The sequence below is a fragment of the Lepisosteus platostomus genome, chromosome 5 (genome assembly GCF_059453375.1).
Source record: "Lepisosteus platostomus isolate fLepPlt1 chromosome 5, fLepPlt1.hap1, whole genome shotgun sequence".
Lineage (NCBI taxonomy): Eukaryota > Metazoa > Chordata > Actinopteri > Semionotiformes > Lepisosteidae > Lepisosteus > Lepisosteus platostomus.
Window position 1 is genome coordinate 13,324,319 of NC_142615.1, and position 9,150 is coordinate 13,333,468.

General features: G+C 43.6%; 1 protein-coding gene across 2 annotated transcripts; it reads left to right on the plus strand.

Annotated features, from left to right (window-relative positions):
• The first annotated feature begins 3,442 nt into the window (after nucleotides 1-3,442).
• Nucleotides 3,443-8,198, plus strand: LOC148663743 (uncharacterized). Of its 2 annotated transcripts, none has more exons than XM_088631433.1 (7): nucleotides 3,443-3,738; nucleotides 4,750-4,817; nucleotides 5,144-5,230; nucleotides 5,470-5,532; nucleotides 6,144-6,260; nucleotides 7,164-7,532; nucleotides 7,978-8,198. In XM_088631433.1, exons 2-7 carry the CDS (start codon nucleotides 4,776-4,778, stop codon nucleotides 8,161-8,163), a joined length of 864 nt encoding a protein of 287 aa, XP_088487559.1. In that variant the 5' UTR covers nucleotides 3,443-3,738; nucleotides 4,750-4,775; the 3' UTR covers nucleotides 8,164-8,198. The 2 variants fall into 2 exon arrangements, with proteins under 2 accessions (XP_088487559.1, XP_088487560.1); XM_088631434.1 differs by having other exon boundaries at nucleotides 3,444-3,738; nucleotides 6,144-6,236.
• Nucleotides 8,199-9,150: the final 952 nt, after the last annotated feature.

Consider the following 9,150-nt stretch of genomic DNA (forward strand, 5'->3'; position numbering starts at 1 on the left):
GTTCTCTTCTGTTTTAAAGAAGAAATATTCTGTCTAGAAAGCTGCTAATAGTAATAAAAATAATGTTATAATTACTGGTATACATTTAGTTCATATATATAGTTGCTAATTATATATATATAATTATAAAAATATAATTAGTATTATCGGCAATAGCTACAAAATACTGTAAAAAGAACAAAGGGCTAGAACACAATAAAGAAATGCTGAATTTTTATTTTGTATATAACACATACAGTTAAATGAAATACATTTGTGAATATAAAATGTATAGTTCCATGTTGTGAAATATTTTGATATCTTTCTATCAAGTTAAATTTGTATTATCTTTAAGTAGTGCAGATGGAATTTAACACCTGAGTTCTTGCAGAGCTGCAACACACAAGTCATTTCACAGACAGTTTACTGAAACTGTACACATTCAAATATATTGAATCATTGTATGCCTTAATTTAAACCTAGAACTCTACACATAGATAAACTTCTGCATTAACTGTATTAGTATCCGTAATTGAAAGAATAGCGAGTAGAACATCAGAATTTCCTAAAATTAGCAATATTCTATTATTATTTTAAGCTCTTCTGATTCTTTTTGTATTTGTTTTGTGTCTCTAAAATGCCTTTTAGAAAATAGTCACACTCAGAAAATCAAAATGGAAATAAACAAAGTATGTCTTTTAACATATATAAAAGCAACATCTGTCTTATCTACTGTCACTGTTTCATATAATGTGGACTTTCACCCTGATTCTCTGTTTAATTTTACTTCAAATATTTAAGAGGCTTTACCCAAAAGCACACAGACAGTAATACATCAAATGTATCCTAAAAAAATGGAACACCAACCACCTATGACACAACCTCTGGAGCTTATCATCCTGACTGCCTGTCAGAAACAGAATCAGTGCCTCCTTCTGACCAAGCTCAGAGGTCAAATAATAGTGGAACACTTCCTAGCAGGAGAGAAGATGGACAGGCAGCTCTCCTTTGTCATCAGGACAGAGCGCAGCTGAGACCCCTGTCTTCACCCCTGAGCCCACAGGGCAACTGAGCTGCTGCTCTGCACCCCAGACCCCCAGTAACAACACAGCCCCCCGCCCTGCCAGTCACACAGCACTGCCTTTTCAGACTGACAGCAGGAACCTCTCACACAGGCGGGACGGCCAATCACACAGGGCCCTTTCAGTCTTCTCCATATATATCAGAAACACATCACTGTTTCCTCTCCCTGAAGACACTCCCAGCAGCGCGGAGGAGAGGAGAGACAGGAGCAGCTCTGTGTCTCACTGGAGGAAACACAGATACAGATACAGACAGCAGGGCTGCAGGTGCTGCAGGGGCAGGAAGAGATCAGATATTAAACTAAGAAAAAATTGTAGACAAGTATTATATTTTTAAATCAGTATCAAGATAATTAATTATGCATATACGGTCCTGTAATTCCTGCTGTCTGTATCAGGAAGTGTCTAGTGACTGGTGTCCAGAATGTGGTCCTTTGTGCTTTGCTGTCTGTGTCAGGCAGTGTCCAGTGACTGGTGTCCTGAATATAGTCCTGTGTGCCTTGCTGTCTGTGTCAGGCAGTGTCCAATGACTGGTGTCCTGCAGTGACTCACAGAGTTGTTGTGTCTCCAGACAGTAATGTCTTCTGGTCCTCTTCAAGGGCAGTGTGAGGAGAGCCTGTGCTCAAGGTGGCAGTGAGGTCATTCAGGTCAGCACAGGAATATGGAGACAAGGTGGACTGAATAAGAACTGGCCGTCCTGTGACTGTGATCAATAATTTAAATGAAAAAGAAAGAAAAGCCCAGCAGTGATTGTCCCTTATGTACTGAGCCTGTTGGACAGCAGCTCTTCCAGTTGACTCCCTCAGACCCTGAGTCTGTCTCTGTACAGCTACAATCCAAACAGATGTTCCAGCCCCTCCAGTTGTGACCCCAGTGTCTCTTTGTGTGGAGCCGACTGCATGACTGAGACTCTCTAACAGCACAGTGGAGCTGAACTGATACTGATGGACTGATACACCCCCAGTCTGAACAGTGTGAAGGCACAGCCCACATCCTCTTCCTTATTATGATAGGTAGTAGGAGCAGCAGTAGGAGCAGCAGTAAAATATTAGTGGTAGCAGTAGTATCAGTGGCAGCAGCAGTTGTGGTAGCAGTAGTACCAGAATGGAGGCTGACTCTCAGAGCTCCAGTGTCAGTGTGAGGAGAAGCTCTCAGACCTGACTGCTGCCAGAGCCTCTGAGCCTGAGTGGCCATGAGCCCTGAGCTCCTCAGCAGCTGAGAAAAGCCTCCTGTCTCCTGAGGTCACAGTGTGGTTGAACACCTGCGCTGTCTTCCTGCTCCTTCTCTTCTCTCTCCTCTTTCCTGTCTCTCTCGCTGTGTGTGCTCTTATCTGTCCATCTCTCTCTCCTCTTCTCTCACTCTGACAGTCTGTGCAGAGTATCTGAAGGGGTTGTAACATTGATCGGCAAAGGAAAAGACTTCTCAGAGGCAGAATAATAAAAAAATCTTTATCTCCTCTCAGTCAGATTCACAGCTCAGACTCACACACAGAGCTCTGGGTCCTTCAGTACTTTACCCAAACTCCTCCCTCCTGAACACACAGAAGCTCATCTCCATTCTTCTCTTTATCCTGACAATCCAGAACCAGAGGACATTGAGACAATCAGTGCTGCTACATGAACAATATCAGACAGAATAGCCTGGACTCAAGTCACATCTCCCCCTTTTCTCCTTCCTCACAGCCTCTTAGAGACAGAGCAGAGCTCCTGGTTCTCCTCTCCATGAACAGGGCTCAGGGGTCACTGATCTGGCAGCTGTGAGCTCTGTTCCAGGTCAGAAGCAAGAAGCTTCTATTAACCCTTTCCAGGCCCTCCAGCCCTTCAGTATTACTGCCCTGATTCATTGTCTTTACTGTAAGTCAGCCTCCATCCCTCTGTCAGAAGTGTTTTACTGAAAATTGAGCAATATGTGATTATCTCTTTTTATTATTTTTACTGATTTAATGAACAGCAGTATTGCTACTCTTATAAGTGTAATATGATTATTAGCAGCAGCAGACCGATGGTCTTGTCTATGATAGTGACCAGTTGACCAGTCTGTAGCTCTGAGCAGTGGGACTCAGATCACACAGAAGACCTGTCTGTGTGTTATTCCACACCAGCCCTGGGATTCAGCGTCTCCCACACGTCTCTCACGGAGTCTTATAAATATACAGTTAAACAGAGTCTGATAACAATTATACAGTTAATTAAATCACCAAACTGAGTGGAAATAAAACCAGGATATGATGATCTTCAACCTTAAAAGCGCTTATTACAGGGACTTGTGCCCTTTCTCTTCTGCTCTACCGGAGTATGCTTTACAACGCATTAGTCTGTGAAGTAAACTATTTTTTTTGTTTAATAAATTGTATTCCTCTGTTTGTCGGTCTCCTTTTCCAGCTGTTATGAATCGCCTCTCTTCACAGCCTGGTGTTTTTTCTTTTGGAGATGTTACAGTATATCTGTAAGAAAAGCCCCCCGGGCTCCGGACAGGAGTCTCCTCCAGCGGAGACGCGCTCTGCTCTGTCAGAAAGAGCGCTGTGACGTCACAGACACCAGCCAGAGCGCCGGGATCAGAGAGCGAGACCGCGGGAGGAGCGCTGAGAGCACGGAGGAGAGATATTGATAACTTATGTATCGACAACCACTTAATTCAACTAAAAAACCTTAGAATCATCAATTAACTTCACCGATTGGTGAGTACTGATTCTTTTTTTTCTTTAAATTCTTTAAATATCTAGAAAAGAGTCAATACAGCCTGTATCGATCAAATACCATAGTGCGTTTAGTGTTCATAATGTTCAATCCCAAATTAAAGAATGATTATTCAAATGATTGTTTAGAAATCGTATTCTAGAGCTTGAAAATTATATTCCAAGTTGATAAATTTGTGTAGATAACAGTTTAAATGCATTTTTCCACTGTTTACAAATTATAAGTATGGTAACCACGGCGACACGTGCCACTTCACTGTGCCCAGCTAGGTGTCTCGCCTTCGTCACAAAGAGTGGTTTGACGTCACGGACTAATACTAATGCGAGTGTATTCATATTTAATATTAGTGAGAGTACAATCGGTAGCTTTAATATTAATGCTAGTGTTCATGTCAGTATTAATGGTGATTGCGCTTCTGATAGTTTTGATGCCAGTATTCATGTTAATATTAGTTATAATTATAGAGTTACTGTTAGAGTATTTACACTAGTAGTCATGTTAGTTTTAGTGATAGCATTATTGTTATTATTAGTATTAGTAGTGTAGTAGTAGTTTGTGTCAGTGATAATGATAGTGTAATTCTAAATGATAGTGTTACTGTTTTAATGTTAGTGGCATTTGTGTTGGTGTTAGTTATACTGTATTTGTAGTTATGAGTGTGTGTGTTTTTGTCTGTGTGTGTGTGTGTTGGTGTGTGTCTATAAGTATTTGTAGTCTATGTGTGTGTCTGTGAATGTGTGCGAGTATGTGTGTGAGTGTCTGATTGTGTGTATAAATGTATGTCGTGTCTGTGAGTGTGTGTTGTGTCTGTGTGTGTGTCTGTGAATGTGTGTCTGTGAGTGTGTGTAGTGTATGTGTGTGTGTGTAATGTCTGTGTGTGAATATGTGTGGGTGGGTGTCTGTCAGTGTGTTATAATGTGTGTGATTGTGTGGGTGTATATCTGTGGGCTTGGGCTCCACTCGTGTGTCTGACAGAAGTGACCCATCAACAGGTGTTGAGGTCCAGAGTCGCCTGAGAATGGAACCATTTTCTAGATTCCAGACCAATGTCCAGAGAGCTGTGAGTGCTCTGTTTTTATCACTATTACTAGTAATGACAGCAGTAGTAGTATTAATATCAGAATTAGTATTAGAATTTGTAGTCATGGTCATAGTAGTAGCAGCAGAAGTAACAACAGTGGTAGTTGGATTATCCAAGCACTTACTCCAGGAACTACAGTATTACACATTTATACTCTATTTTCCAGGTATGTTTTGTAAAGTGCTGTGATGTTCTGGATTAAAAGGCAAAATATAAGACAAAAATTGATTGATTGATTGATTGATTGACTATGAGAGTGAAGTCTGGTCGAACTTGTTTGTCTAACTGAACTGTCCTGTCCACAGATGTCAACAGAGGTGAACAGAGAAGATGTCCAAACTCACCAGAGACTGGAGACAAGTTTGAGAGTCAGGCCCCAGACCCAGAGAGCTGTGAGTCCACTGCTGGTCTTCTTCATATTGTGTTTCTTCCTCTTCTTCCTCCTCCTGAAATTAAAGCTCATCGCAGTAGCAGGGCTCTGTTGTCTTCTCTTGAGGAGGAGAAAGACTCTACCTGACAGTGTGTGCATCTGCGTGTGTGTTAGTGTGTGGGAGTGTGTGTCTGTGGGTGTGTGTGCTTGTGAGTCTAGTCCAGCCCGTGTCTGTAACAGAACTGTGTCTGACATCCCCAGATCAGGAAGGAGGTAACAGGAGACTCAGCCAACACAGGAGCCAAACCCAAGACCCCAAGAAAAGCAAGTCTGCATTATTATTATTATTATTATTATTATTTTTAGTAGTAGTAGTAGTAGTAGTAGTGGTGAGAGGGTGAGTGTGTGTGAGGTTGTGTGTGAGAGAGGGTGAGCATGTCTCAAACTCCATTCCTAGAGGGTCTGGTGAATCATCTGGTTTCCTGCCCAGAGGTTTTGGTTACAAAGTTGATCTAATTTTTTAATTAAACAAAAAATATTCTAATACTGTACCTTTATCCAGACCTTAAATATCCAACTGTGCCTTGAATATTTTGAGTCTTCAACAGTGAGAGACATCAAAATATATTATTAAACACATTATTTCCACATCTTCTTATGAAAATAATTAGATTAATTGTTTAATTGGCTAGGTTTGGAAAGAAAACCTGGAGATGCACCTGGCTCTCCAGGGATTGTGATTGGGCTTGAGACCCCTGGTCTAGCAGAACTGGCCCCTCAATAGGGATGTTGGGGATCATGAAGCTGGATAGCTGAGGGCTGGACACTGCGTCTGGATCGAGGATGACAGGCCACTGTCATGTAGGGTCATCTTGGCCCATGATGATGATGAGTGTTTGTCTGACTGGCTGGTAACTCTGTTTTCTCCTCCCCAGCACCGCCTGGAGAAACTCACTCAAGTTGAGAGAGGAATGGCTGAGCAGAGAGAAGGGTGTCACACCGAGACCTGGGGCAGATCCCACAGGAACGTGAGTATTGGCTTCAACAACATGGTTGGATAGCTTGTTCCACACACCCACCTCCCTCTACATACAGTAGTGCCTCCTGTCCTGACTGTAGGGTCTCATCCAGCTCTCTCTTAAGATAAGCCACCCTATCGGCTTCAACAACATGGCTAGACAGCTTGTTCCACACACCCACCCTCCTCTATGTAAAGAATACTGTATTAATACTGTTAGACTAAGAATAAACCTGTACTGAGACACAAACTTGGTTGGCTTCTGCTGGTGAGACTAAAGCAGTCAACTTGCTGACGGGTCTTGACAGAGGTGGATGTGACCCTGAAAGGCCGGAGAGGGGCAACCGATACTGAGGCACTGAGCAAAGATTCTTCCAGTGTAAGACAACCAATGTGTTCTGCTCAGGATGATGATGGTGATGCAGATGGTAGTGTAGATAATGAAGGTGGTTATTATGATGATGTTGATGGAAAGGTGTTGATGATGATGATGGTGGACATGATGATTGTCATGATGAAGAAGGATATGGTGATGAAGATGGTGGAGATCATTTATTAGAAATGTGATGAAGATGATGGTGACGAAGATAGTGGAGATTATAATGGTGGAGGTGTTGATGATGGTGACACAGTCATGCCTGTGTGTGGCTGTGTGTGAAAGGGAAGGTGGGGTTGGATCAGGTCTGCCGCTGTCATCTGATAAGACTGTCAGAGGAAGAGGGAGCAGACTCCCCCTGCGTCTCACCCCGGGCAGCCGAGAGCTGCAAGTCTGTGAGCCTGATATGTCTGTGACATCTGTCGAAAGTTTGGTTTCAGCTGCAATGTTGGTGACTGTGATTGCTGGGAGACCAGGGGCAGGGCTTGGTCCTCCTAGAGAAGACCCTCTCAGTTTTCTCTCTGTCCTCCTCATGCCCTCTCTGTGCCCCTGTCCCCTCAGGCCAGCCAGCCAATCACCAGGCAGGAGACCGAGACCCAGCTGTGGAACTACCCTAAGGGCCCGGAGAGGGATCTGCAGAAGGACAGGGCATGGACCTCCTCCTTGGCAGCCCACATACCCCATTGCTCGCCCCCTCACACACCCCCTCACCCACCCCCTGGTACACCCGCTCACCCGGGCCTGACCCCAGCGGCCCTGTGGCGGCTCAGGGAGGGCCTGCAGGTCGAGCTGAAGGGGCTGCTCCAGGAGGAGGAGATACGGGTGCGGACCTGGGCTCAGAACATGATATCATCTATCCAGCTGGACTGCCTGGCGCTGTACAATGAGCTCCTGCCTGACTTTGAATCAGAGGGTGCATACGCGGGATTGGTAAGTCCCTTAAACCCCTCCCCCTTGCTTGAATCACACTGAGGTATGCAGGGGCTGGGGCGACTCACCTCTCCAAGACACCTGCGTCATCCCACTCCCATTTCACCTCAACATGGTTCTGAGAAAATCTCCTGTCCCCAAGGGGAGAGAGACAGGAGCCGGGCTGGGCCTCCAGCCCTCTGTTTATTCAAGTTTATTGCCTCAGGAGGTGGGTGAGGTGGAAGACACACTGTCTACAGATCACCACTAGGGACAGCGTAAAGCAGGGGGTGAGACTCTTGATCATGGATAAGGATAACAGTGGGATGACTCCCCCTCTCTTGACTCACTGCCTACTGATGATGTTATGTCACTCCAGCTCCTCCTCATGGTGGTGTCTGCAGTCAGGCAATTTGGAGAATCGTTGAGGGATGATGATGAATATTCACCTTTCTTGTTCTCCCAGGGCACAGGAATCATGAAGCAGGACAACTATGAGGAGGTGAAAGAGGCGCTGAAATCCTACTTCGAAAATACAATGGCCAGGTGTGACTTATCTGAGGTGGACAAGTGCTTCCGCCAGGCTGCAGCTGAGCTTGACCTTATTCTGCAGAAGTACCTGGGAGATGTTGTGGCCGAGGTCTGTGAATAGCAGGTTTATTTTGATAAAAGACATTTCTCATCCCCTTCTATTGTTGGTGTCTATTTCATGTAAAGGATTTGACTTGAAAATGAAATGTTTAATCGACTCACAGGGAGTCTTCTTTAAGATGTATATCGGATAGCTCTCCACTGTCACTTTACTGGACTTTTGAAGTAACCAATCTACAATGAAAATATATACTGCACATCTTAAGGAACATGAAGAGAAATCCGTGTGCTGATTGTCACCAAAAATGTTACAAATTAACCGCCAAACTGTTTAACATGTCCAGCCACCTCTTCCTATTTTGCAGTGATTATAATTCTTTCAGTTTCTTCTCTTGTATTTTCCTTACTGTTTCACTGTCCCCTTCCCCCATGTGGAGATGGATCCACAGACGAAACCCTGTTTCACCATTTGTTTGTTCAAAGTCTTTGGACTGACTTGCGACTTGCGAAGCCCCAGTGGCACAATCAGTCAGCGTGCACAGCAGAGTCATGGCGATGTTGTGTGTTCACGCCTCACCTGGAGCAATGGCACCTACAGATCCAGCCATTCAAAATGTGTGGAGTACATGGCGGTAAAACGCGGTGGGCATGGCGAATCATACCACATTTGAAATGAAATATGATAATAGTATCTGGAAGCACCTTGTAAAATCACCAGGTGGAGCTAATAAAGCTTAACATCTCATATACAGCATTAGAGCTGTCACCAGAAAATGCCTGGTTTCGAATCCCAGTCACTGCTGACAGTCTTTTAACAATTAAGAATTTAAATTGCATACTCTTTAGATTTTTAATAATTTGAAACTGTGTATTACAGAATGTCAATCATTAAACATTAAAAAGTAGGTATATTTTATAAAAGAAAGATTGCTCTTGTAGACAAAAGTACACAACCTTCCACCTTCATCATAAATATTTTAATTATGCATAAATATTTTATGCATCAAAGTCTTTAACTTGGTAACTAACATGGGTTCTGGTTTTAACA